Consider the following 25,646-nt stretch of genomic DNA (forward strand, 5'->3'; position numbering starts at 1 on the left):
ACGTCTATAAGTTACATGTTTCATCTCAAATGTTAGTGTAATATTGATAATGCCATGCCTTAAACCTACAAACCTTGAGTTCACTGGGTAAAAATATTCACAGCAGCTACATTATTGAGTTTAAATTCACATGATTTGTTCCAGTCATGCAGCGCCCCATGGGCTATCCCATGCCAATCATTGGCAAATGGCTGAAACTGGTTTCACTCCGTTTTGCTCCTGGCTACTGTGTGACCAGGTTGACGTATGACTGGGCAAGGGACATAAGTGTCAGGCTTTTTCAGCCTGTAGCTGGCCACCTTTGAGGAGGATGTCCAGTATTTAAAAGGCCAAAACACCTGATGAGTCAAAGTGCATACTGCTGATGATGTGTCCAGAAAGTTAAATCTTTCCAAGGTCATACGTATTTCCCCTTCCACAACAAGATACACCTCATGTGAGCGCGCACCATCTACTGGCACAATGGATGTTTCTAACAACTCATCTAGTGTTTACTGATTCCATGAGAGTGATATTGAACAAAACAAAGATGCATTTGTTAGACACAAATCAAAAATAGCTGAAGCCAGGCCATCAAAGCAGATCATCCCCAGAAGCTGTGCCAACGGAAGCAGGAAGGACCAGAGAACTCTTCCCGGCACCATCCAAACCAGTTTCAACTGGAGGAAGAGGTGGTTTTCAGCTGAACTAACACTGTCGAAACATAAGAGAGGGGAAATAGCCAAACCTTTTCTTGGTGAAGGAACATGGTTTGCAGGTTGTGCAGCACCAGAGGCCAATGTAGCAGGAGCTGATCAGGGCGAAGCCTTTGTTAGTCCAATTCAGTGGAGGAGGCCTTCGGATTCCCTAATGGTGAATCATTTGACTGTCATGGAAAGAAAACTCTAAAAAACAGTTAATATTTTCCTGAATCCTTTTCTAAGGTCATATCACAGAAATCTGACTAGTTTTTGACACCTGAAACCCTTGATTTAAATAGGGGATGCTGATAAATGGCTCTGTATTAACACAGACATACTGAATTGTGCATTTTTTGCCCAAAATAACTCATTTAATTCCTTCTAACACCCTTACAGCGACCACAGGTATATATCACCATTACTTTTAGCTACACAGAAATGTATTGGCTCAACTGGTGGCGCCATTTTGGATTTACTCAGGTAATATAAAACCTGATAATGACCATAAAATGAATCACATCAGCATGGCAGTTAAAAAATATAGGCTCTGTTAACGCTAATTAATGATGTTTAAAAGTTTAATTTATTCATCTTTACCTGTGATAAACCAGAAACGTAGGGGAACTCCTTCTTGTCCCATACCAACGAATTCAATTCAGGTGAGCGTCCAGTTCGCTGTAAGGCCTATGGCGCCCTCTACTGGGGAAGATTACTTTAGCACCAATATTGTCTCATAAAATAAATGAGAAAATCAAACATCTATCCCTTGAACGGACAACGTTCGAAAGGGTTAGTGGGAGCAGCTAAAACACATACTGTTTAATCAAGAATCCTCTCACTACAACAAGAAATTCACTCCTTGACCATAAATGTAATAAACTGTCTGCTTATAGTGCTTAGAGCTAAGCAATGGTTGAGGTTTGTGGTTAACAGTGCATTGAATAATGTCACTGTGTTCAATCAATTAATCAATCAATCAATCAATCAATCAATCAATCAATCAATCAATCAATCATTTTTTATTTATATAGCGTCTTTTGCAATAAAAATTGTTTCTAGGCGCTTTACAGAATCCCAGGGCCTGACCCCAGACAAGTAACAGTGGCAGTTGGAAACTATATTAGGCAAATGCAGCAAAGCACACAACAGGACAAAAAGTCAAGTCAAAAATTTGCGCTCTGGCAAAGAAAAAGAATGATAAAGTTAAAAAGTAATAATAAAAGGTCTGAACTGCTTTTCAGTCAGACCATCTTACAAATCTTTCATATCTGTGTTTCTCATCTTGACTTCCTTCTCTGTCAAAGACTTCCAATTAAGAGACTTCCTTCCCCTGCAGATCCCCTTGCTCACAGTGTGGAGTGATGATTAATGTGCACCCCGAGCTCACTGACACAACTCACAACAAATGACCGTGTGTCCCTGAATGATATGCACTTGAAAGTAGTGGCTCTCAGGCACAGATGCTTTTCTGGACAGGTGGAGACTGACCATCCCACATCTTTTGAGAAAAATCTACACACTGATTCAAATTCTGGACCCATCGAGACTCATAGAACATGAGCAAAATGGCAACCGAGATTATTGCATTTCTCCTGACGATCTCAGGTTGGATCCTTGTTTCCTCAACTCTGCCTACAGACTACTGGAAGGTGTCCTCTGTGGACGGGACAGTCATCACCACAGCAACCTTTTGGTCCAACTTGTGGAAAACATGTGTGACTGATTCCACTGGTGTGTCGAATTGCAAGGACTTTCCTTCAATGCTGGCTTTGGATGGTGAGTTTCTTCATCTCTTTAAGCCTCTGGAAAATTTGATAACTGCACAATAGATGTGACATGTAGACTGACACCTGACAAAACTCAGGTAGACAAATATTTTTTGATTGCTTTTACTTCTTTAAGCTTATTTAGATATGAAATTCCGCCGACAAACCTTCCTTTTTACGAAGACCTGAATTACTCTTCTCATTCTCTGTTGCGTAGCTTATATTCAGGTGTGCCGTGGCCTCATGATCTCTTCCGTCTGCCTGGGGTTTTTTGGCGCCATCCTTGCTTTGATAGGAATGAAGTGCACAAAACTCGGTGGTTCAGATGCCACCAAGGCTCGTCTGACTGTCCTCTCAGGCCTCCATTTCATTTTGTCTGGTAATCCAAGGGATGCTATAAATATCTGTGTATGAAACTGGTTGAATGATCCTTAAAATGTTGACATTTTCTTTAATAGTTGAAGTTGTTTCTTTCCGCAGGCCTCTGCTCCATGACTGCATGCTCCATATACGCTCAAAGAATCACAACTGATTTTTTTGACCCCCTCTTTGTAGCCCAGAAGTAAGCGTTAATGAAGCAAAGTTTTGTTTAATGGAAGATATAAAGTGAAATCAAAATCCTAAATTCCTGTTACATATTAAAATCCCTCCACAGGTTTGAACTTGGGGCAGCTCTGTTCATCGGATGGGCTGGATCGGTGCTATGTATTCTTGGAGGATTTATCTTCTGCTTCTCCTTGTCTGGAGGATTCGAGATGAGGGAAGTTGCTTAAATGTTTACTTGAGACAAGAACAAATATAAAGCTAAAATATGTGACTCCTCTTCTTAGGTGCTAGAGTGTTACTGACTTGAATACAGAAATTTGGTATTCATTAATATAGAACATGAATAAGATCTGTTGCTTTTGCAGTACTGGGGGGAAAAATGCAGACATGCAGATTTCTAAACATACCTACAACAAGGAACCTCTAGACTGTAAATATGTGTGGATGTACATACAAAATATCCATTTTATTGCTGAAAAGGGAGTAGATTATGTGTGTACTATTTAGTTGCCACTAGACGGCGCCAAATCCCAGACATTCTGCACAGCTTTAATTTGTTACAAGCTTTTTTTTGCTGCTCACATGATCTGTGATCAGTACTCACACTTTTTTTGATAAAGTGTAAATCTTCTCAAAACGTTATTGATCAATCTGCTTGAAGACGAATAATGGTGTGAAATAACAAAATGGGATGTCTGAAAACAAAATTATTCCAACTTAATAGCAATAGTAAGTACAACATGTCAATCAGCAATTTGTGGCCGTATTAGCTGGTTGATAATAGCTGTTGTAATGCATTTGTGTTGCTTTTGCTGCCATAGTTTTTGTTTTGATTTATTGCTACCATGTTCTTGCAGGGAGGAATACGCATACAGTGGAGCCGTATCATTTTCATCAGCACACAAGCAGAACAAGATGTTCAACAGCCCTCAAAAGGAAGAACGAAAGTCGTCCAGACAGTTTGGAAGGAATGCCTATGTTTGATTTTTTTTATATTTTATTTGACAATTGTATAATTTTTATAAGAGCTTAAAGCTCAGTGGCTTTGAAGATAGAAACAGATAAGCAGGGAATTTGACTTGGCACAAAATACTGTTGAAACTCTCTGGTCACTCTCAGCAAGTCGGCCTGTTTTTTGCCTCTTTTACAACAATCAGCATGTAAACATCTATTTAAAAGGAAGCTGTTACTGGTTTTGTTGATTTGTTTTGTTTTTGAATAGAATATAGAGTCCTATAAACGTGTTTGAATTCTTCCTTTAAGCAGTTTTGTTTCTATTTGCCAATCATGAAGGCAACCAGGGTCTGCAGCCGTGATCAAACATCATCAGTAATTATATTTGTTTGTTAAAACAGATTTGTTGTTGGGAAGGACAGATGACATCATTTTCCCGATGCATCAGGTATATTTTCTCTAAAGCAGACCAATGGATCATCTGAAGGTCTTTGTTTCTTGCCCTGAAATGATATAACCTCTAAGGGCCACGAGGTCACTCTTCACTTCGCTGTGCTCCATGAGAAGGAGGTTTTCCCTCCTATTAGCCATCCATCTCCACCTTGGAATTATTATCAATAGGCCCAGAGGCCCGATACTTGAACCAGCTGGCACAAAGCATTTACCATGTCCTTGCCATCGTCTGTCTCCCATAAACAAGTGTCACATGTCCCTGACCTTCTGCTTAATGCCCCCTTTTTAAAGTGTCAGCTCATACAGACTGGCGTCTGTTACTTAAAGCAATGTAAATATACAATAATAAAACAGTTCCTTTAAACAGTAGCTTTAACGCTGTCTAATGAGATTTTCCACATATACTTATTTGGTGGTCTGATGATGGTTGTAATGTTTCTTATCAAGTTTGTTATCAAAGGCTCTTATTGCGAGATAGATGAGTGCATGGTTGCTTAGTGTTATGTATTGTATGTGTATGTGCTGAAGTTAGTGTGGAAATCAAGCAGCAACTACAGACTAACCCACTCTTTTGACTATTGGGAAGCATCCATCTGCTTATGTTAGTCTTCGATATCAGACTATATGTCTATGGAAAGACGAAGCCTTGGTATTAACAGTTCGAAGGACCTTTTTGATGCAAAGTTCTGGAGCACCTGGGAAATCACAGTAAGACTGCTGCAATTGTTAGACCTAATTTGAGATCATTGCTGTTGATGTATCTTGGATTTTCTACATGCTACATATTTCATAAAACCCGCATATGCATTGTGTTGGATTGTTATAGTTTTGAAAATGTTCAATAAAAAAAAACAAGGTAAAAAAATCTGTTACTGCAATGACTGAATGTTTCCACAACCTAGTCCAGTATCTTCAGCTCATTTCTTCATCAGCAATATTATTTTCATAATTTAAGTGGAGTCATAAACAAAAGGGAGCTCTTTCATCGCCTCCCGTAACTCTCATTACCTCGGAATTACCCGTAATTATAACAGTACGAAGATATGCTGAAACCATGAGACCCACAGGAGAGTGAGGTCATCATTCATAAACTACAGCTTAGTGCTTGAGGCTTTTGGGCCCACAACTGTTGCATTGTTGAAGGAAAATGTGAACTTTATAAAGTACGTACATCAGAGGGGGGAATTTTCTTTCTACGGCAGTGGATTTTAAGTATTTAGTTTTTCTTCTAAGAATTCTGATTAGAAGATATTGTCTATTCTTTTTAGACTGGGGAGCAAAACATAAAAGAGGATCAGGATACACTTCTTAATGCTGGCATGTAGAATCTTCGTAATATACATTACTGTTACATTTTCACATTGATAGCAGCAGAGGTCACGATAGTCGTTCAATGTGTTCACTGCCTTTCAGTCCCTGGGGAACTATTTGTTCAGCTAAAATCCCTCGGACATTCAGCAGGCATAAAGAAAAATGCTGGACTCAGCAGAGAGTCCTGGTCTACAGCATGTGGACGCGCGCACACACACACACACACACACACACACACACACACACACACACACACACACACTAGAGGTAAATCAGATGAATAAAAAAGCAGATAAACGATGCAGTAATTAATTTCAATTAATAGCTGCTTAATTTCAATTAATACAGATGCTAACTGTATCCAACACATTTGTGCCATCTTACATTGACTGTTTGACAGTTAAAGTCATTTCGGAAAGCTTTAACTTGCAAAATCAGCATGATCCATTGACGAGATAATCCACAAGGAAATGCTAACCATGACAGTTATGGTACAAAAAAAGTTTATTCAGTAACTGTTCTGTAAACATCTGAGGTAAATGAACATTTACATCAACATGTTCTTTAACAAACGGAGACGCAAAGGCACTTCTTTCCAACGACGTTTTGCAACAAGAGTCCTGTTTTTAACAGGAGTGAGTCTGCACACCCCTGCAGGCAGGGGGCGCCATCAAAATCCCATCACACAACCTCTCATTTCCAATATTAGATTTTTTCAGTACACATCTGTAGTGTAAACACTTTGGTAGCCAAAAGTCTTTCAATCTGTAATGAGGAAAAAACAATCTTCTTGGAAGTAACTAGTTATTCCAAGATTAATCTGATTGTGTTATTTCCATGACTAAACAAAAATATGTTAATACTCGTCCGGGACACCCTTTTTATCATCTATTTTCAACACCGCCATATCCTCATAACAATGGTCGAAATCTAAATGTGCAAATCTTTATTTACATATCAAAAGGACTCAAAACAAGTTAAAACCACAAAGCTGTGGAACAGCCAGCAGTGAAAATTAGTCAAATAAACCTTGTTTCAACAAACTTTCACAGACAATGCTCAATGTTGGGTCATTTTTGGGACAAAAGGCTGTTTGGAGTCAAGCTTGAAGAGATTACGGGTTCATATCTTAACCTGAACTATTTTTGGTTTGTAGTTAAACCCTACACCCCAGTGTTATCCAACATTTCTGCTTCTTTGAGGCTGCATCTTCGACTTTTCCTTCCTTTCATTGAGTCAAACACAAGGGTGAAATGAGGGTAGACAGCCAATTACAGTTTTAGTGACAACAATCACCACCACTGACATGTTTAATTAAGAACACAAATTAATATAATTGATAATGGGTAATAAAATCTAGAAGTTCTTAGCATTTTGAGTTAGGTCTCTGGGCAGGATTCACTATTTTAATTTTAATAGAGATTTAGTTTAAATGGACTGCTGATAAAGCTTTTTTTTGGATGATCTGTATGAACCAATTATGGCACAATGTTATATTTGATATCCAGCTGTTGTTAGGAAACTCTGCAGACTGTTAGCTGTCCTCCATAAAATGTAAAGGACCAACATGAACATTTGCTCAAAGAGAAACACAGTTGCACAATACCGAAAAACAATGTTTGCCCCAAACCACACAGCAGCCTAATTGCTACAGTTGATTTGTCATTTCTGAATGTTAGAGTCACGAATATTAAGATTTGAGTAATCAAAGCAGTTGTGAAGAAGCACCAAAAATGAACTTTTCAAAGGTCCTTTTTTGGCAAGAATGAAAAAAACCCCAGAAATTTCAAAAGTTGTATAGATATATATGGTTTGTTTGTTTTTAACACCAAAAATAGTCTCAAAGCTACTAATAATCTACAGCTAATCTAAAAAAATTAGAGTCCCCCTATGTGGCCTGGCCAGGAGGAGCTGAACATTTCTGTAACACACTGCAAACACCAGCATCAGAAAAAAGATTTTAATGCTATGTATAATTAAACTCTGTTTTTATTGTATTTATTTGTATTATTTTATGAGAATTTTAACCCTTTTTTCCTTTTCTTTTCTTAAGTTTTTCAACTCCTGGATAATGGTTTTCTTTACTCTTTATTTACATATTTATATGCTTTAAATAGTTTACCCTGAAGTTACTGCAGAGATGTCATTATGGAACACTAAAACACTATTATCCACACACACACACATGGGCACACACACACACACAGGCACACACGCACACACACACACACACACACACACGGGCACACACACACACACACACACACACACACACACACACACACACCTGTAAAGCCTTAAGACTGTATATCTCAGGGTAGGACTGCTTCTGTCTTCCCTCCTCATCATCAATATCATCCTAAGGCTGGGTGAGAGTCATGCATGCATATAGACAAATTCCACGCGACACACCGACCTTCGGTCTTCATTAAAAAAAAATTAAAAAACAAAAGTGCAAACCTCTCCTCCAAAGACTCCCAGGAAGAAAAAAAAAAGAAAATAAAGGCATTGTTGCCTTTAAGTTCCTGAAGTTATGCATGAGTTCGATCATCATCATCCATAATCACTATCACCTTATTTATTTGTGCTGCTATTAACAAGAGAGTATAAATGCTTGTTAATATATGTATGTAAAGGTGTGCTTATGGCACAGATCTATAATATTTTTTCCACTGTCAACTTCAGCAAAGCAAACTGAGAATAAGACCAGAATACCAACTGGTAGCCATATTAGCTGTGTAACCGATCAGAACTGAGTGGTGTAAACACTGCTGACATAATGAAGTCAGTCAAGAATAAAGCTAATAGTGCTGCCATGTCCTGGTGCTTTTCTTTTCAACACAATCAGACCTCAGCAAGCAACAATCATGCAGGCTTTTTAAAGATTCGCACAAGTCACTGGGAGGATGGGGCCTGTGTCTAGGGGAGTTCTGCTTTCTCCTCCTCCACTCAGTTCCTCCTTGTATTCAGCCATCTTTAAGATCTCGCTATTGATTTTTGAAATTTTCACTGCTCTCTCTCTCCATGTGTCAAAAATAGAGTTAGATCCACGCATTCATTTGCATTGGACGCTGCGTTAGAGATGTGCAGCTGTAGTATCATTTAAAACTGTGTGCTGAGTGATATACGGCCTCATCCTAAAGATGCAAATAGCTACAGCCACTATTACTCCTAATCAACAAGAAACCCAAATGAACAATTAATAGGTCATGTTTTGGTGAATTTAAAACATATTTTGGTTTTAAAATGCAACGTGATTTCTGCCACTTTTTTGTCCAGCTGTTTTCAAATGAAGCTGCAAACGCGGCCCGGATCAATTTTAGCTACTGTATGATTGTTTCATTGACTATGTTGACCATCATTATGTGGCACACTGTAACTGTAAAAGTCTGCCTGTGGCATCTGACGGGAGCAAACTCAACAAAAATCTAAAATGTTTTGGACAATGCATTAAAAAAATCCTTTCTGCCTTTATACACCACAACAAAATCAACATGTGACTAAAGTGTAGAGTTAGTTTTTTTAATCTTTAATTTAAGGAAGTTCACAAAAATATAGTGTGCACCCTACAGGAAGCATAGTCCTTTTGTTTAGTTCACCTCCAGTATGGAACTAAAATCAATGCCCTCAACATCTAGCCAAATACTGCAACACCAACAAAACAAAATGACTCTAAAGGCAAGGAAAGTCAAGCCAGTGACCTGATCTGAACATTAACAGACCATATTAGTAGCTTCTAAACTCAAAGCCAAAGACAGAAACACCCACAAACAAGTAGGATGTCTGCAGCACAGACCCTGATCTAGTTGTATCTTCACCATAAAGTAAAGATTAATTATCTTAGAAAAGAAAAAAGGCATTCTTGCATCCAAGGTAATCATGGTTGTTAGTATTTTTGAGCCCCTGCAGTTTTTATATGACAAACCTTTGAAGCCAAAACAGTAAGTCTACACTTAGTGGCACCTTTTATTCTTTCTAGCGGTGTGGTATATAGAGGCAAAAAGAAGTCATTCTACAGGCAACAGATCTGACCATGCAGTCTTTTCCACCTTTTGCAGACACCCCTCAACCATCACAGATAAGAAGAATCTAACTTGAGTTGAAGCATCCATTTGCAGTCTTAAAATAACTGGAGTTAACTGGAGTCCTACAAATCTGACTACAAAGTCAATAAAGAAACGACCCACACTGAGACGCTATAAAGTCGTTCTTCCAATACTGCCCACTGCTTTCTGCAGCTACTTGATAATTTTGATAGAAACGAATTTTAAGATGAAGTTCTGCTTTATCTCAAGATGCGATGCACCTGTTTAATGATCTCCAAATTGACTCCAGATCTGCTGCACTGACTCGTCGGGCGTTAACATGGTGCCATTGGTGTAATCTGCCCAAACTCTTTCCGTCTATTCATAATGCATTTTCATGAGATTAAAAAGCATTGATGTACAGTATGTAACTACAAGCTTGGCTTCTCCTTAGCTGGAAGGCACACTGGTGTGTGTTTTATAGAGAAAACTGCATACGTAGTTTTTGTGTAGGCACAGGTGTTTGGTTGTGTCGATTTAAGTGTGTCTTTTAGCTACACCGCCAGGTCATCGGGACGTGCTCTGACGCTGCACTTGCTTGCCCGACTTGGCTTCCGGATATCTGTTGTAGCAGAAGCAGGAGGCCAATGCATCTCTGCCTTGGTAACCACGGTGACATCATCATGCGGAACCTTACACGAGGGAACAGGGGGTTCATCCAGGGCCTCCTTTGGAGTGAGAGCATAGAGAGGAGTATGACGAGGCAGAGTGGGGAACATGGAGTGTTGCTCCCCTTGGGGAAGCGGGGGGTTTGTCTCCTCCTGAAGAGAAGAAGAGGAGGAGTTGGGAGGGGAAGGAAGAGGAGGAGGGTAGGAGGAGTTTTTCCCGTTTAGTGTGCGGAGCTCCAGTGCCATGTTGCTCCAGTTTTGCTCCACTTCTGTTAGCTGCCCATGGCTCACTTTGTCATTACTGCTGCAAAAAGAAGGAGGCAGTGCCTCCAACAGGAAGTCATCTGGGTGGAACACTGTGCCGTCCATCTTGAGACCGGTAGGTGAAGACATTACTGCTAGAGAGGCCTCGGGTGGACTGTAGGTTCCTCCTTCTTCAGCTACGCGTCCTGCCATATTCATGCTGGAATATGTCGACAAACATTCAAGTGCCGATGGAGAAGTCTGCTCGTGGATCTTCTCCATGTCTCTGTGCTCGTCTGCACTCTGCGGCAGCAACTCGCCATCGGGGACAAACTCATTGGTGACTCCCTGCTTGACCTTCTTCCATCCCAGGTGGTAGATCTCCAACAGGTTGAGGGCCAACGAGATGCATGCGACCACCAGCATAAAGATGATGAAGATCGTCTTTTCAGTGGGCCTGCAATAGCAAAAACGGTGGTTAAGTTGGTAATCATTTGAATTAAAACACAGCTTATCTTTCTTTTTTTAATTAAACGGGTCTATTAAGCTCTGCACTGCAGTTTACCCATCAATTAGTGAGTGAGTGAGGATTTTTTAATTTCTGTATGTTTTAAAGAACACTGTAGATCACTAGTACTTAAGCTGTGGGGTAAAGTAAATGGTGCAGCGACTGACCTGGAGATGAAGCAGTCCACGGTGTTTGGGCAGGGCCAGCGGCCACATTTGTAGAGCGGCCTCAGATGGAAGCCATAGAGGAAGTACTGCCCCAGGATGAAACCCACTTCAAACAGAGTCTTGAAGATGATGTTAAAGATGTAGGTCCTCAGTAACGCCCCACGGATGCGAATCTTCCCGTGTTCATCACGAATAGGTGGCTTTTCTTTTTTGCCACCACCTCTGCTTCCTCCATTGCTAACTCCATTATGATAGAGAGGATCATGGTCCTCCTGGTGCCGTCCTGCCTTTCGGAGGTCCTCCTCCCTCTCTCTCCTCTTCTCCTCCATGCGGACAATGTGAAGGACGTGGCCCAGGTAGATGAGCGTTGGAGTGGAGACAAAAATGATCTGCAGCACCCAGAAGCGAATGTGGGAGATAGGGAAGGCTTCATCATAGCAGACGTTCTCACAACCAGGCTGCTGCGTGTTACAGGTGAAATCAGACTGCTCATCACCCCAAACCTCTTCGGCTGCTGCACCCAGCACCAAGATGCGGAAGATAAACAGGACAGTCAGCCAAACCTGCAAAGAAAGTTGATAAATGCGCAGATGTCAATCATTTACAGAGTATTCTTCAACTGGACGTAGGTCACATTCAAAATGAACCACAAAACCCTTGAACACTTTCAAAAAGACCACAATCTTTAATGTTCTCATAGGAAGTCCAATTGGTTTAGTAATTGACAACAACTTTAGTGGGTATTATTCATTTTTATTGCTTCAAACCAAATTGGTCACCTTTCCAATCACAGTGGAGTGTTCTTGAGCATTCTCCAGCAGTCGCCCTAGAAAGCTCCAGTCACCCATGCTTTACTTAATTTTCTAACCTTCAAACAAGAACAAAAGAGACATGGTTAATAATTTTTACACCACAGTCAAACCCTGATTATTTCTGATTCAGCCACCCGTTGCAACGTATCAAGATACAACAAATGATTCTGGATGTGTGCAAACCAAAAGATGGGAAATATCCTGTGGCATCACATACATTCATTCCAGATAGTGAGCATATAGCAAAACAAAATAAAGACTTACTAAAATGTTGTTGTATTGTCAGTGATAAATCCATCGACCAGAGATCATAAGAAAAACAATACCTGGAACTAGAAAAAAAAAGCTGTTTCACTCACAAAAAAGTCAAATCAAATGTTTCATCATGTTCTAATTTGCTGTGTGCTCCAACTTTGTTGAGTCCTTACATTTTTTGACATTTTCACCAGAATTACATAACAAAAATATCAAACATCTTTTACTTACCGCCACCCATTTTATCACGATTTCGTAATACTGTTAATATGAAATTATTATTGCTATAGAATGTTAATGTTCAAGAAAGTCCTAAAAATCATTTTGCAAGGTGCTTTAAGGAGTCAATGATTCTGTGCTTAATTATGCAAAAAGAGGATATATTGGAAAAACACTGTTTATGGAAAGGGAACTATTACTATTACTGTCACCAACATGATTAATTATCCCATAATGGTTTAAGTATGTGCACTGTAATTGTGTATTTGTGTGCGCCACAGAGCCTGCTGGTAGACAATGGACGTCCATCTGTGGGAAATGAAAGAGTGGATAACAGGTTGTCCTGGGTGAATGCTGGACTCATCACATCACAGGAATGCTGAGGAGGGCAAATGTTTGCCTCGGATCGACTGATATATACTTGCATGTGAGTACACACGTACATGCGCATGCACGCACACAGACGCGTGCACATACACACACTAAAGGTTATCGTATCACACGTCCTTCCTGTACATCTGAGCCACCGATGTAAAACCAATAAGATCTCATTAGATAGAGTCCAGATTTATTTCTTGTGACAAGCCAGAAGTAAAGCAGATTTCTGAAAAAGTACTGCAAGACTGGATGGAAATATAACACGTACTTTTTAGTTACACTTCCATTTCAACATCGAGTGTTTGCATCCACCTTTGCAGCAGTTCCTTAACATTTAGTGCTTTCTCTGAGACCCTTGGACAAAACAATAAACTATTTACTGTCTGTCGATGTGCCAGTCAGACGGTGGCATGTGTAAATGTACATGATGTGTTGACGTGATGAAATACCAGCTGTCTCGACAGACAATAGAGAAGCTGCCAGATGGACATTGTCCTGGCTGGCGCGTGCTTTTGATGGATCAGAGGTCTTTGTGCTAAAACCGCCCAAACAGTTAACTCTTGGCCTGCCATTCGTACCCTCCAAACCTTTTCAAGATACGACAGTGGCGATGGTCTCATCAGCAATTCAGAGATATCTGAAATGGATGAACGCATATTTTGGTAGTTACTGTATGGCCAACAACTCGTTTTTATCCTTCTATGTAAACACACACTGTTAATCAAAGATCAGAAAAGGGCACCAATTCTGCAAAGTTTAAGGGATGCACAAAGCAAAAGTTCAATCAATGGCTAAAAGATTGCATGTATACAATGCACAAGAAAACCTTAAAATGTAAAATGCACAATAGATTTGAATTATAATAAATTCACAAAAATCCTAAATGTGTAGGGTTAAAGAAGGGAAAAGGGCTGCAGACCTTTAGCCTTCTTAAAACCCATACACTACAACTACCCCAAAAAAAATTTGAATAAAATGTCTATGCTTTCATAAATATGCAGTATAAAGTTTGATTCTGAAGGGAAGAATACTTTTAAAAACACAGAAATGCAATAAAATGAAAACCAAAGAAATCCTACTGCTTCCAAATTTATCCAAAACAGACCACAATCTTATGAGCTACCTATTTATCAATTTTGACAACCTAGACTTACTGAAATAACTAATTATCACTTTACAACAATACTAATTACAATCATTCGGTGATATTTGAGATTTCCTGTTCGCGGTCTTTCCCCCATGGACGTGAACGCAGCATGAGAGATGCTTATAATCCAGCAGGTGGAAGGATGATAATCCCTCCTCCCTAATTCCTCCTCCCACCTCAGCAGCAGCGTTACTCCAGGCAGCCTCCACCCTGCTTACCGCTCTCCTGTCAAACAGCACCAGTCTTCTCTAACTTCTCTTCTTCGCTTCTTTTACTCCCGCTGGTGGGCTCGAGGCGACCAAGCGAGGGGAGATTAGTAGGTGAGAGGAGGAGGGGAGGGAGAGAGAGAGACGCACATACACAGAATTAAAGTGAGAGAGAGGGGGGGGGGAGAAAGATGACAGGCTGTCCTGTCCCACGAAGGCGAAGCACACCGCTGCGTCCCGCGTGGCCAAGGCCATCCGCCACTGTCACACACTGCTGCCCCTGTGCTGCCTGTGGGCTGTGTGAGGTGGGGGGGTGGTGTGCGTGCATGTGTTAGATGAGCAAGGGTGGGAAAAAGCAAAGCAGGGAGCATCATCATCAAAAATACCCCAAACTTTACACGAATATTGCCTAGGCAACCCTAAAGTAAAGTTCCCCTTAAAATGTCACAGGACAACGCACAAGCTGATTTTAATCTTACGCATTCTCAGATCAAACATGAGGACACCCACTGATGTATAGTGTCGATTAATATGATTTTATTAGATTTAACTGAAATCTCACAAATCTTTGATGCCGTAAGAAGACAAGCTGAAAAGTAACGCAAAGCTGACTAACTGGAAAATCAGTCGTCTTTCGACCCCTACTGCGTAAAACTCATTATCTCTTCAGAGGTGCAAACTTATTTAAAAGTACAGAACAGCCACATTAAACAGTTTAAATACATCTGTTTAATGTGGTTTGGACACGGAGTAACAAGGAGCAGAGGCAGTGCAGCCTCCTGTACTGCTGGGAGTCTTCCAGAGGTGCTGCTTCCTCATGGCGAGACAAGTAACTTCTGGTTTGTTGTATTCTGCATCCTCTCTTTTCTGGATTTGCTGTGTGAGATCTTCTCCTTATGACCGCACATTTTTCTGGAATAAAAGAAGACACACGTAAAGAATCCAAGGATTTTAAATGCACGGTGCTTAAAACTGCACAGATAATCCTTTTAAAGCAGTGAAAATAGGTTAAGTAAATAATTAAACAATTAATCACCTGACTGACTGATTAATACCTCTACCTCGTGACTCCCTTGGCAACAAGATATGCAAGCTCTGCCATGTTAAGGAGCATGCAGATGGAGGATGAGGTGGCCATGAAAATGGTGAAGACTGTTTTCTCTGTTGGCCGTGAGATGAAACAGTCCACTAGGTTTGGGCATGGCCACTGGTCGCACTGCACCAGGCGCGGCATCCGGAAGCCATCATAAATCACATACAAGGCGTACCTGGACAGGTTACACGTGGTGACCAACTGCAGCAGCAACGTGGTGGAGGCATAGTGGCTCGGGTCTTACATGAATCCTCCTTCAAACAAGAGCCTGAACAGAAGGCTGAAGGCGTATGTCCACCAGAGGGCACCAGATATAGGCAGTCTCCTGTTCCTGAGGCTCTCCAACTCTTCCTCCTGACCTTTGTTGCTCAAGATGCCAACTCTTCCAGAACTCTAGCACAGGGCAGCAAAGAGCCATAAACAAACAAATTAGATAAGCAATACTTTTATATGACAAAATTATTTCATGTTACAAAAATTCCTATATAGTCTGTAAAACATTTGATTTTACAGACTTTTTTTTTTTTTTTTTTGCTTTTTACAAAACTCCCGACATTTTCTTGACTGTTCAGCATCAGTACTTAAAGAATATAAATCATCAGAATAAATAATTACTCATTTGAGCTTCTATTTCTTTTTACTTTTGTTGCGAGAGAAAACATTTCACATACCTTGTTTCATGGTGTATTTTGTACTGGAGGGTTTTAAAGGTTTATAAAATTCCACAAGCTTCACACGACAGGCTGCTGGAAATTGTGTCCCATTCCTAAAACAGGGCTGTGAAACTCAGCTTTGCAGACCTCCCTCCTGACACATGCTCTCTCGACCCCTGTTTTTTTGGGCTTGAGGTCAGGTCACTGTGACGTGACTCCAACACTTTGTTGAAATGAACTTTTCTTGTGATCACTTGAAAGTCCAACATGGGGACCAGTTTTATAGACTCGAGATTTTTTCTCCCAATTGGCTGTCCTTCCTCACCCCATCCCATCTATTATACAAAGTAACCCATCCATCAAAGTAAATAACAAAGTGAACACCTGGAGGAGCTTTTTCTTGTCGCCGTGGTTCCGGTAGGCCACGTACATCGCAACCAGGAGAGCTGGAGTGGAGACAAAGACAAGCTGAAGACACCAGAGCCGGATGTGGGAGACGGGGAAGAACTGATCATAGCAGACATTCTCACAACCAGGCTGGAAAACAGACACAGACATACAGAATGTGTCACTGCTGGAAATAGAGCGCTTCGCAACTACTTTACAGTTTGATCCTGACAGAAAATATACTTCAAAAACTTCAACCAACTCTGTACTTTACTGTATTTACAGCATATTTATGAAAATAAATACATTTCATATTAATACTTTCTACTGATGTGAATAATTTAAAGTTACATCTTCACTTGTTTAGATTACATTCACAACTCTGATGGCTCATTTTCACATTTATTAAAATCTGTACTTCTGAAAAAAAATCTGAAGAGAAAACTCCCATGGCTGGAAAGATCCAGTAGTCAATAATCAATGTTATATAAACTTAAAGAAGAAATGCTGAATGACAACATTTGGAGGTCTTGGGTTGTTTGATAACTGGCACCTTACCTGTAGGGTGTTACAGGTGAAGTCAGACTGTTCATCTCCCCAAACACTCTCAGCCGCCACGACCAAAACCATAACTCGAAAAATAAAGAGCACAGAGAGCCAGACTTTACCCAAGCTGGTGGAGTGACGGTTTACTCCAGCCAGCTGAGCGTACAGAGTGGTCCAAGACATCCTGGAACAGGAGCGCAAAAAGCCAATTTAACACCTTCAGAAGGGTTTCTTTCCTTCTCTCGAACAACCAAAAATATTAAAAACTAAATAAGATCAGACAGATGGTCATTCAGAAGGAAAGAGATTAACGTAGAGATGGGCAATGTAAGAAAAGAAGGGACTGAAAAGGAATGAAAGTGAGGAGGAGGAGAAAGGGCCCAGAGCCAACATTCATGTGAACTGATGAACCTCTCGGCCCACCGTGGCCTACACTGGACTCACTTAAAACTCTACAAACTCTACTACAATACCCACCATGACACAGGCCATGTTTTCACATCAAAGCACTCATTCAGAACTGTTCAAAATAAACAGTCATGGACCAAAGGCTCAGTTTAGGTGTAACAGAATACGCTTTCGATATTTGAGCAAATTAATTTCAATGGACAAAATCATTAAGAGGAACTAATAATAGCACTGGTCTGGTTGATAAACCGCACATACTGTATATATTTCTCACCTTGTGTCTGGAGTCAGGTTGCTCGCAGGAAAATATTTTGCATGATTTTTTCTGGAGTTAAATCAAAATGCTGTTGCTCTCATTCATGCAACCCAAGTCTTCTACTTTTTAAACCTTTGCAGCAACAAAAAACTGTCCATCCAGATTGAAGAGAGAAACAGAGTTCTTCCTGAGATGACTTTCAAAATAAAATGTGGGTAAAATTAACAAAAATGCATAACTTCAAATAGTAAGTTTGTGATACACCCAATGGATAAAGAACAACAAGACAAACTGTGTATAACTGGATACAGTTTGTCAGTGTGTTGCATAGCAATCTTAATAATCAATTGTTTTGTTAAATATATTTGTCATTTATAAAAATAAACTCCAGCTCACCTGCTGAATGCCCATACGAGACCAAAGCTTCTGGAAACAAACTGAGTCATTTAAATGAATTACTTTTAAAAAATGCAATTATAACTGTATTTAGTAATTGGGGCAAAATCATATTTTTTAAAATTACTTAATTGTGAGGAAGTCAATGGTTTGGGCTCAATTGCAGCATGTGTGTGTGTGTGTGTTGCCCTGGTAACTGTAATAGGACACAGGTATGGAGTCAAAGTGACTTCAGATCCAAACACTGACTTGGCAGCAGAGGGCCTGCAGGACAGTGTAGCTCTGTGTGTCCCTAATTATCGTGTCAGGTTAGCTCTCCTCATTCTTTACCGAGTGTGGGAGCAAAAACCAACTTCCTTGGTTTGAAATGAGAACTTCTGAACAAAATACCAACCTTTTCAGGTAGACATGGTGTTAAATTGATGATGAATTTATTTATTTATGATGTGGTGCCAGTTTTAACTTACAAATTATCCGTGTGTAACTGCAGAGATCTACTCTAAACGTAACATTACCCAACAGAATGAGATAGAGACATTGCAAGGAGGGAAAACATTCTGGGTTGACACAGGGAGCAGGTGTCATGTGAACGAGGCTATTTACATAAATAAGAACAGAACTGAGACTGGAGATTTTTTTTTAAAAGACAAAGCATATGGACTCATAGAGCCACTGTACGATCTAGGAGCTCTGACTGAGCTTAAAGCAAAAAAGGACCAATCTTGAGGAAGGTGTGGTCGATGAATGAGGGAGGGGGTGGGATAAATAGGACTGATTGTTGTAGTAGCTTTTCACTGGCCGGCCAGCCAAAGAACAGAATGGATGGGGGCAGGATACAACTGTACAACTCACATTTCCTGTATGATAACCAGAAACACACACTGCTGTCCGTGAGGGGGAGAGAAGCATGTGACTGAATAGCAGATCCCAGTTCAGTGGGCAGACTTGGCTATCTGTCACATTCAAGAACTACAAGATGTCCTCCTCTCTCGCTCTCTGCAATGGTTCTGTACCATTACAGAATGCACATTAAAATTACCATTGGCATTTCATAACGTAAATATTTATAGCTCTATGTTTCAATTGCAATTTTATATATTGGTGGATGGTGAAAAAAATAAGCCATTATCAATCAGTGAATGTCCATGCAGAAAAACAATGATTTTGCTAGTTGATAACTGTTTTCCTAATTGTACAATCAGGATCTGGACTAGTAAAACGTTTGTACATTTTTAAATCTTGTAGGCCGTCAGCTCAAAGAGTTTAGTTACTCCGCCCTTCCCAACAATAGTTTATTTTCTAAAACCGCAATACTCCCAGGTAGTGCATGGACAACGACGCCCGTCATGCACACCCACCCCCAAACACCAGGGGGCGATGTCAGCACCGGAAACAGTGCTAGCTGCTCTCGGCGCCTCTGCCATCGTAAGCTAACCGACGTGGTGGAAGAAGTGTCGGCTTCAACTGTGAAAATAAGCAAAGAAACAATGGCTCTTGAATCACGGATCACGCAGGAAGAAATCAAGAAAGAACCAGAGAAACCCATTGATCGTGAAAAGGTAGACCATATGCTTTTATTTACATCCTGGTTTACATGCATTTTAATATCGCATTAGCGTGAGCTAACTTGGTTAGGCTGGTACTGAACGATTTCGACCTTTGATGGTGGTCGATTTATTTGCTCTTTTCTACCATTTATCATCGATAATATGGGACATGGCTACATTGGTAATGTGATGTAAGGGTTAAAACGAGGGTAACACGATCAGCATAAGGAAACTAAAGCTAGGGTCAAATCAATGTATCCTCTGTCGCTAGCACGATGGCTAGCTATATGGTGGAATACCTAGCAGTTAATAAAATCAAAATTACAATTCTGTTTGAACATGCTGTCTAATTTAAATTTTTTTAAAAATGCAGAGAATAATTGAAACGTTAAAATGTTTTATCGTATTCCCAAATCTTTACATTGAACGAAACCACGACAACCAATAGGTAAATTCTGGTGCAATCCAAAGATGTAGTCCCTTTTCCACGCTATACCTTAAAACTTTCATGTCCCGTTTGTTGTTCGTCAGACATTGTGTTCTTGATCTTACAATAGCGTGATTAGAATTTTTGGAGGGGGGTTTATTGATAAGTGGCTTTTCAACACAAAAAGCCACTTATCCAACACAATCAATCGTCTTTGAGTGGGAAGTTGGGAAATGTAGTCAAAAGCTTAAATGGTGGTCGGTATCGTTACATGATGCGGGATACGTGCATATCATCATCGATTTGTTTTTCTTTAATTTAAGGATGAATTTTTCATAAAGCTAAAATATACAGACATTGTATAATATGTCTTTATTTTGAACACTTATACTACACCGATTGGAATTGGCTACTTTTTCATATTTTTCTTATGAGGGTTATATTTTGTATTTGTTTTATTTTATTTTTTTAATGTTCTTGAATCTTGATGCATGCTACAGTATAATCTTTGCTGATGAGTAAAATGAACAGACTATACATCGTGCATTCATACAATATTTCAATTTGCATGAATCTTTTCCACAGACCTGCCCCCTCCTCCTGCGTGTTTTCACCACCAACAGTGGTAGACATCACAGACCTGATGAATTTGCCCGAGGAAATGTTCCCTCTAGTGAACTCCAGATATACACATGGTGAGACTTCTTTTATATAATTGGGAATATTTTTCATCTTGTATCTGAGCAATATTAAGAAATATTGCAGTCATATTTGATGTATGTGTAGAATTTTACTACTGATCTTTTGCTTCTTTTTAGGATGGATGCTACCTTGAAAGAACTGACTAGCTTGGTGAAGGAAGTATATCCAGAGGCCAGAAAGAAAGGGACCCACTTCAGTTTTAACATTGTGTACCCTGACCCAAGAGGAAAAATGTATAGGTTGGTATTATTCCACAATAGAATTAGAAAGATAGTTGAAAATCCCCAGTTGTGGATGATATATTTTGACATGTGTCCCTTCCAACTTTGCAGACTGAAAGACATCGGCAGTACTGTGTCTGGCAGAAAAGGTACAGATGACTCCCTGACATTGCAGTCGCAGCGCTTCCAGATTGGAGACTATCTGGACATCGCCATTACACCGCCTAACAGAGCCCCTCCCCTGAATACACGAATGAGGCCTTTCTAAGCAAACATCGGTGTAATTTTAAAACCTTTTTTTCATATTCTTGGTTGATTTTTTTTTTTTTTAAGCTGATGTGAAATAAAGTGGTTTGTTTTCTTCAGAGTGGCTTCTGAGTTGTATGTAACATCCCAAGAGATGCATGTTACCGAACAGAATTTGCATTCAAAATCACCACACTTTTTTTTTTTTTTAATTTGTGTAAGCATCATCAATGTACACGCAAAGTAACCCCTAAATATTCAAGAAATCAAACCGTAATCATTTAGTGGCGGTTACTATTCATTAACAGTTGTGTCCAACTGCACAAGACGAATCATTTGAGTATTTCCGGCGGAAGTGAGCGATGTAATTCGGCGCATGCGCGACCCGTCGGTTAGCCAACAGAGCCAGTCCACCCTGCTGTGAACGGCAGAGAGCTGCGATTTACACTTGAAATTAACATTAATATGTTCCGGAGAAAACTATCAGCTCTAGATTATCACAATCCCGAGGGATTTGACAACAAAGGTAAGAAAACAACGTGAAGGAGCCCTAAAATGCGATTCAGTGGGTTTTTTTTGACGTGGAGCCGAACAACGTGCGTGCAAAACTCTGGTCCCGTCACTAAAGACAAACCAGACCCCGTTTATAAAAAATAAATGTTTAGTTGTGCTTTTCACAAACTGTTTGTCAGCGAACGAATGAAATCTACTTACCGTTTGGTAAGTCACAGTGACTGCAATTGTTTGTCTCAGTTGAAGTTGCCACGACGTTATAGCTTGAAATATTTGGCGTGGCAAAACAATAAGAAATAAGAGCTTGATGTTTTATATGTTGTCGCTCAGATGAGACCCAGTTCAGGAACTGCGTTGTGTGGCTGGAGGACCAGAAGATAAGGCATTATAAAATAGAGGACAGAGGAAACTTGAGGAATATCCCGAGCTCAGATTGGCCCGAAGCTTACCAAAAGGTGAGACTTCAAAAGTCTTCTTTGCGCAATCTGTTTTGAATGTTGCTTATAATTTAACAATTATATCTTATCATGCATGTTCTACTTTACTTCATTCATGATAAAAGTTTGAGTTTGTGCGTTTAGTACCTGCAGGATGTCAGTTGTCCTTTTGGAGTTCAGGAGAGGCAAGAGGCCTTAGACTGGTTACTGGGTCTGGCTGTGCGATATGAATATGGAGATAACGGTAAGACCTCAGTACACAGCATAGTCTGAGATCCAAAAAATTTATTTTAAAGCGGAAAAAAATGGCTTCTCGTCGTTCTTGACTGCGCTGTGATATTAACGGTGACCACTAGATGGAGCTAGTCTAGAATACATTTTTTTCTGACAATTCCAACTCATCAGTCCCCTTAAAGTTATTCTTTTGAATATGAATTGTACCACTGTGCTGCTGCTACTAGTAATAGTGCTTAATAGTGCGACAAAACATGACTAATAGTGTGTTTTGTGTGCCAGTGGAGAAGTACAGGAAATGTGAACCACTGTCAGCTTCTGGCGACACTAAAGCAGTGGACCCTCTTGTCAACTTAGACAGTAAGACGATCAAGCATCTCCTCTGTCATGCCTGTCCTGTCTATCTGGGTTTGAGCACTCTTTTTAATGTTGCAGGTAATTCTCCAGATTTCAAAGCAGGGGTAACAGCTTTAGCCAACATCCTCAAGATACAACGGCACGATGATTACCTGGTTATGCTCAAGGTGGGTGTAGGATCACATCCTCAGTCATATTTTAAATTACGGCCTTTATTCATTCAATATTTAAAAATATATTAAACCGATTGATTTGCCTGCTTTATACTCCTGTTAGGCCATTCGTATTCTAATTCAGGAGAGACTTTCTCCCGAAGCCATCGCCAAAGCCAGCCACAGCAAAGAGGTATTACTGGTCACTAATCTCATCCCTGTAGGGCTCAACTTTACCTGAGGATGTTTCCTACATCAATTAAGATGCAAATTAAACCTTCATGACGGATCACAAATTAAGTATACTTGAATCATAAAGTCATAATGAGGTGAAGTGAATATTCAAATGAAGTGGTTGATTCTTATCCTCCATCTGATGTACATTTTTAAGTTATACACATACCTGTCTTTTCCAGGGTGTCCCAGTAGCTTTGGACAAGCACACGTTGGGTTTTGACACCGGAGGTGAGCTTATCTTCATTGATCCATTACAAAGCGTAACTCACAGTTGTAACCTAAAATAAACGTCTTTTCAGATGCCACTCTGAATGAAGCAGCCCAGATCCTCCGTCTACTGCACATCGAGGAGCTGAGGGAACTCCAGACCAAGATCAACGAGGCCATCGTTGCAGTTCAGGCCATCATCGCCGACCCCAAGACAGATCACAGGCTGGGCAAGGTCGGCAGATGAGAAGATGAAGAAGACGGTTTAAGGAAAAAAGGGAGAGACTGAAAGTTAAATATTTGTCATTGGACACAGGATTATTTTCTGTTTGCTGTAGTATGAAAGCAGATTGTTTAAGTTGGGAGAAGTATGGAAAAATACCACATTTTGAAGCCTTGCAATAGTTGCTGATCTGTTTTGTTGATCTTTTAAGGTCAAATTCTGACCTTTCAGAAAATGTGTTGAAGTTCTGACATTCTGGCTGTGGTGAAAATACAGAAACAGACCAAAACAAAGTCCCTTTTCTTATGTGATCATGTGTCATCTTCAAAACCATATAAATCATGAAGAAGGCAGTATGTCAAGTACCAAGTCACATTTTATTGTTATAAATATCACATCTTATAAAAAGATTTAAAATGTAGAAAAAATATTTGGCAATACAAAGAAACATTTCTTTGGTGAGAAATTTAGAATAGATTAGTGCAGAGAAGGAGGCATGGTGTTGTTTTGATCTGACTGGCACGCAATTCATAATCTGATTAGAAATAATGGTTAGTGGGATTTGGTTTCAACATGTGCCTGAGAAGATACAATTTCTATTCAATTGTTTGCTCAAATTCATACATTAATTTCCACAAATCATTTAGTAAAATGTAGATTTTCACCCATGCTGGTCAGCTAAGGTCTCTCTGTTGTGGGTGGTTTAATCTTGACACTAAATTCTACAAATCCTTCATTTTTGCTGTACGAATAAAATGAGCAGCCTGTAGTGAAAACCCGCTGTGCCCAGTTGATCAAATAGAAATAAGATGCTCAGCTTCAATGCAAAACTTCTGCTGTAACAGTTTTAAAAGCTGTTCGTGTTATTCTTTTATTAGCACAGAAACAACACATATTAAAACATCTGATTTCATGGTTCTGTATCTTTAATCGATTGAAAAAAACATACAAAAATACAGTAGAAAAAAACAAAACTGAGGTATAAAACAAATTTACAAAACATTTATCTTGGGGTTATAGCTTTAAGGTGAGATAATGGAGTTGGGATCAAGTGAGTGGAGGTTTTTTTAATGTCTGAACATTGGCCTGACTTCTGAGCCACGACGGAGAGAAAAGTCCCAGAACTTATAGCACCAAAGGACTCTGCGTTTGCCACTCCATTTTTATTGGTTCCCTGAGACAGAAACACAAAAGAATGAAACAAACTAACAAAACAATTCCTTCTGATGAGTTGCATGTAACATTTCTAGCATAGCAAACTGCTTCCCCCTTGATATAACTCCTGAAGGAAATGAAGAGCTGGGTGAATCCAAATGTGACAGGATGAAAGCGCTGTGGTGGTGTGATGACAGAACAAACACGCCTTCCATCCTGAACAAAGCCCTGCACTTATAGACTTGTGGTGACTGAGAATTATCTGTAAAGACCATGTGTGAGCATACCCTCGCGTATTCAACAATAACAGCTTTTAAGCCACTTCCAACATGCTCCTGAACCCTTAACAAGTGGGCTTTAGAGCTGTCATCATGGCCACAATTACACTGCACAACTTTGAAGCAAGTGGCTGTTATTTCACCATGAGAGTTCTGCGCAGACGTGACATTAACAGCAACACTCACGAGTGATAGCCATCATCGCTGACCCACAAACTCTTGTGCTATGACCACTTTTACGCTTGCTGCACATGTGTTTAGCTTTGTCTGACACTGACACCCACCAAAGTGCTACTTTCGGGATTATCCGGTGTATAGGGGCCTACTTTGTACTCAAGGTTTAACACAAGGCTTTGAAATGACTTGAAGCCATCTGCAGACATCAACACATCAAACATTGCACACAAACACAAAATATAGGCAGAAGGTCATACACAGCTGTGTAATCATTGTTCTTTGGTTTCTTGTATGCAGGCAGGCAGGCAGACAGACAGACAGGCAGACAGACAGACAGGCAGGCAGGCAGACAGACAGGCAGGCAGACAGACAGACAGACAGGCAGGCAGACAGGCAGGCAGACAGCTTTTGGTGTGTGAAGTAGATAATAGAAGTGTAATGTTTTATTGGACACTT

General features: G+C 40.1%; 6 protein-coding genes across 27 annotated transcripts in view; 3 read left to right on the forward strand and 3 right to left on the reverse strand.

The window, feature by feature from the left end:
* Positions 1-2,236: 2,236 nt before the first annotated feature.
* LOC130522659 (claudin-10-like) lies at positions 2,237-5,209 on the forward strand. The gene is made up of 4 exons (XM_057027241.1): positions 2,237-2,456; positions 2,664-2,825; positions 2,927-3,008; positions 3,850-5,209. The coding sequence occupies exons 1-4, from the start codon at positions 2,237-2,239 to the stop codon at positions 3,974-3,976; spliced, it is 591 nt and encodes a 196-aa protein (XP_056883221.1). The 3' UTR covers positions 3,977-5,209.
* An 866-nt stretch (positions 5,210-6,075) lies between these two features.
* On the reverse strand, positions 6,076-12,245 carry LOC130522509 (gap junction alpha-3 protein-like). Its single transcript, XM_057026984.1, has 3 exons — positions 12,101-12,245; positions 11,322-11,884; positions 6,076-11,103 (listed from the first exon to the last, which is right to left on the reverse strand). The coding sequence occupies exons 1-3, from the start codon at positions 12,167-12,169 to the stop codon at positions 10,290-10,292; spliced, it is 1,446 nt and encodes a 481-aa protein (XP_056882964.1). The 5' UTR covers positions 12,170-12,245; the 3' UTR covers positions 6,076-10,289.
* Positions 12,246-14,855: 2,610 nt separating this feature from the next.
* LOC130522510 (gap junction beta-6 protein-like) lies at positions 14,856-19,332 on the reverse strand. Of its 2 annotated transcripts, XM_057026985.1 has the most exons (6): positions 17,700-19,332; positions 17,030-17,201; positions 16,469-16,621; positions 15,676-15,824; positions 15,400-15,606; positions 14,856-15,250 (listed from the first exon to the last, which is right to left on the reverse strand). In XM_057026985.1, the coding sequence occupies exons 2-6, from the start codon at positions 17,198-17,200 to the stop codon at positions 15,154-15,156; spliced, it is 777 nt and encodes a 258-aa protein (XP_056882965.1). In that variant the 5' UTR covers position 17,201; positions 17,700-19,332; the 3' UTR covers positions 14,856-15,153. The 2 variants fall into 2 exon arrangements, with proteins under 2 accessions (XP_056882965.1, XP_056882966.1); XM_057026986.1 differs by lacking the exon at positions 17,700-19,332 and having other exon boundaries at positions 15,375-15,606; positions 17,030-17,650.
* A 137-nt stretch (positions 19,333-19,469) lies between these two features.
* On the forward strand, positions 19,470-21,339 carry sap18 (Sin3A-associated protein). The gene is made up of 4 exons (XM_057026988.1): positions 19,470-19,636; positions 20,637-20,746; positions 20,870-20,992; positions 21,086-21,339. Exons 1-4 carry the CDS (start codon positions 19,565-19,567, stop codon positions 21,240-21,242), a joined length of 462 nt encoding a protein of 153 aa, XP_056882968.1. The 5' UTR covers positions 19,470-19,564; the 3' UTR covers positions 21,243-21,339.
* Positions 21,340-21,568: 229 nt separating this feature from the next.
* Positions 21,569-23,873, forward strand: rtraf (RNA transcription, translation and transport factor). Its single transcript, XM_057026987.1, has 8 exons — positions 21,569-21,746; positions 22,064-22,188; positions 22,315-22,414; positions 22,687-22,764; positions 22,840-22,928; positions 23,038-23,106; positions 23,330-23,378; positions 23,450-23,873. Exons 1-8 carry the CDS (start codon positions 21,686-21,688, stop codon positions 23,602-23,604), a joined length of 726 nt encoding a protein of 241 aa, XP_056882967.1. The 5' UTR covers positions 21,569-21,685; the 3' UTR covers positions 23,605-23,873.
* Positions 23,874-23,938: 65 nt separating this feature from the next.
* nid2a (nidogen 2a (osteonidogen)) overlaps positions 23,939-25,646 on the reverse strand; it is a 35,398-nt gene continuing 33,690 nt past the window's right edge. For all 21 annotated transcript variants that reach the window (XM_057026967.1, XM_057026969.1, XM_057026962.1 and 18 more), the window contains one exon: positions 23,939-24,754. In XM_057026967.1, the coding sequence (XP_056882947.1) occupies positions 24,744-24,754 (11 nt within the window). In that variant the 3' untranslated portion in view covers positions 23,939-24,743. The remainder of the gene's footprint in view (positions 24,755-25,646) is intronic.

The sequence above is a fragment of the Takifugu flavidus genome, chromosome 3, assembly GCF_003711565.1.
Source record: "Takifugu flavidus isolate HTHZ2018 chromosome 3, ASM371156v2, whole genome shotgun sequence".
Taxonomy (NCBI): domain Eukaryota; kingdom Metazoa; phylum Chordata; class Actinopteri; order Tetraodontiformes; family Tetraodontidae; genus Takifugu; species Takifugu flavidus.

Bases quoted from the DNA above. Each gene is read 5' to 3' on its own strand.
- LOC130522659 (XM_057027241.1), top strand. From the start codon at position 2,237: ATGAGCAAAATGGCAACCGAGATTATTGCATTTCTCCTGACGATCTCA. The intron at 2,457-2,663 runs GTGAGTTTCTTC...TCTGTTGCGTAG, and splicing joins TTCAATGCTGGCTTTGGATG to CTTATATTCAGGTGTGCCGT. The intron at 3,009-3,849 runs GTAAGCGTTAAT...ATGTTCTTGCAG, and splicing joins CCCCTCTTTGTAGCCCAGAA to GGAGGAATACGCATACAGTG.
- LOC130522509 (XM_057026984.1), bottom strand. From the start codon at position 12,169: ATGGGTGACTGGAGCTTTCTAGGGCGACTGCTGGAGAATGCTCAAGAA. The intron at 11,885-12,100 runs GTGACCAATTTG...CTTTCTTTGCAG, and splicing joins ACTCCACTGTGATTGGAAAG to GTTTGGCTGACTGTCCTGTT. The intron at 11,104-11,321 runs GTCAGTCGCTGC...TTGCTATTGCAG, and splicing joins GTGGACTGCTTCATCTCCAG to GCCCACTGAAAAGACGATCT.
- LOC130522510 (XM_057026985.1), bottom strand. From the start codon at position 17,200: ATGTCTTGGACCACTCTGTACGCTCAGCTGGCTGGAGTAAACCGTCAC. The intron at 16,622-17,029 runs GTAAGGTGCCAG...TCTGTTTTCCAG, and splicing joins TCACCTGTAACACCCTACAG to CCTGGTTGTGAGAATGTCTG. The intron at 15,251-15,399 runs GTAGAGGTATTA...CTTTTATTCCAG, and splicing joins GTTGCCAAGGGAGTCACGAG to AAAAATGTGCGGTCATAAGG.
- sap18 (XM_057026988.1), top strand. From the start codon at position 19,565: ATGGCTCTTGAATCACGGATCACGCAGGAAGAAATCAAGAAAGAACCA. The intron at 19,637-20,636 runs GTAGACCATATG...TCTTTTCCACAG, and splicing joins AACCCATTGATCGTGAAAAG to ACCTGCCCCCTCCTCCTGCG. The intron at 20,993-21,085 runs GTTGGTATTATT...CCAACTTTGCAG, and splicing joins CCAAGAGGAAAAATGTATAG to ACTGAAAGACATCGGCAGTA.
- rtraf (XM_057026987.1), top strand. From the start codon at position 21,686: ATGTTCCGGAGAAAACTATCAGCTCTAGATTATCACAATCCCGAGGGA. The intron at 22,415-22,686 runs GTAAGACCTCAG...TTTGTGTGCCAG, and splicing joins ATATGAATATGGAGATAACG to TGGAGAAGTACAGGAAATGT. The intron at 22,765-22,839 runs GTAAGACGATCA...TTAATGTTGCAG, and splicing joins CCCTCTTGTCAACTTAGACA to GTAATTCTCCAGATTTCAAA.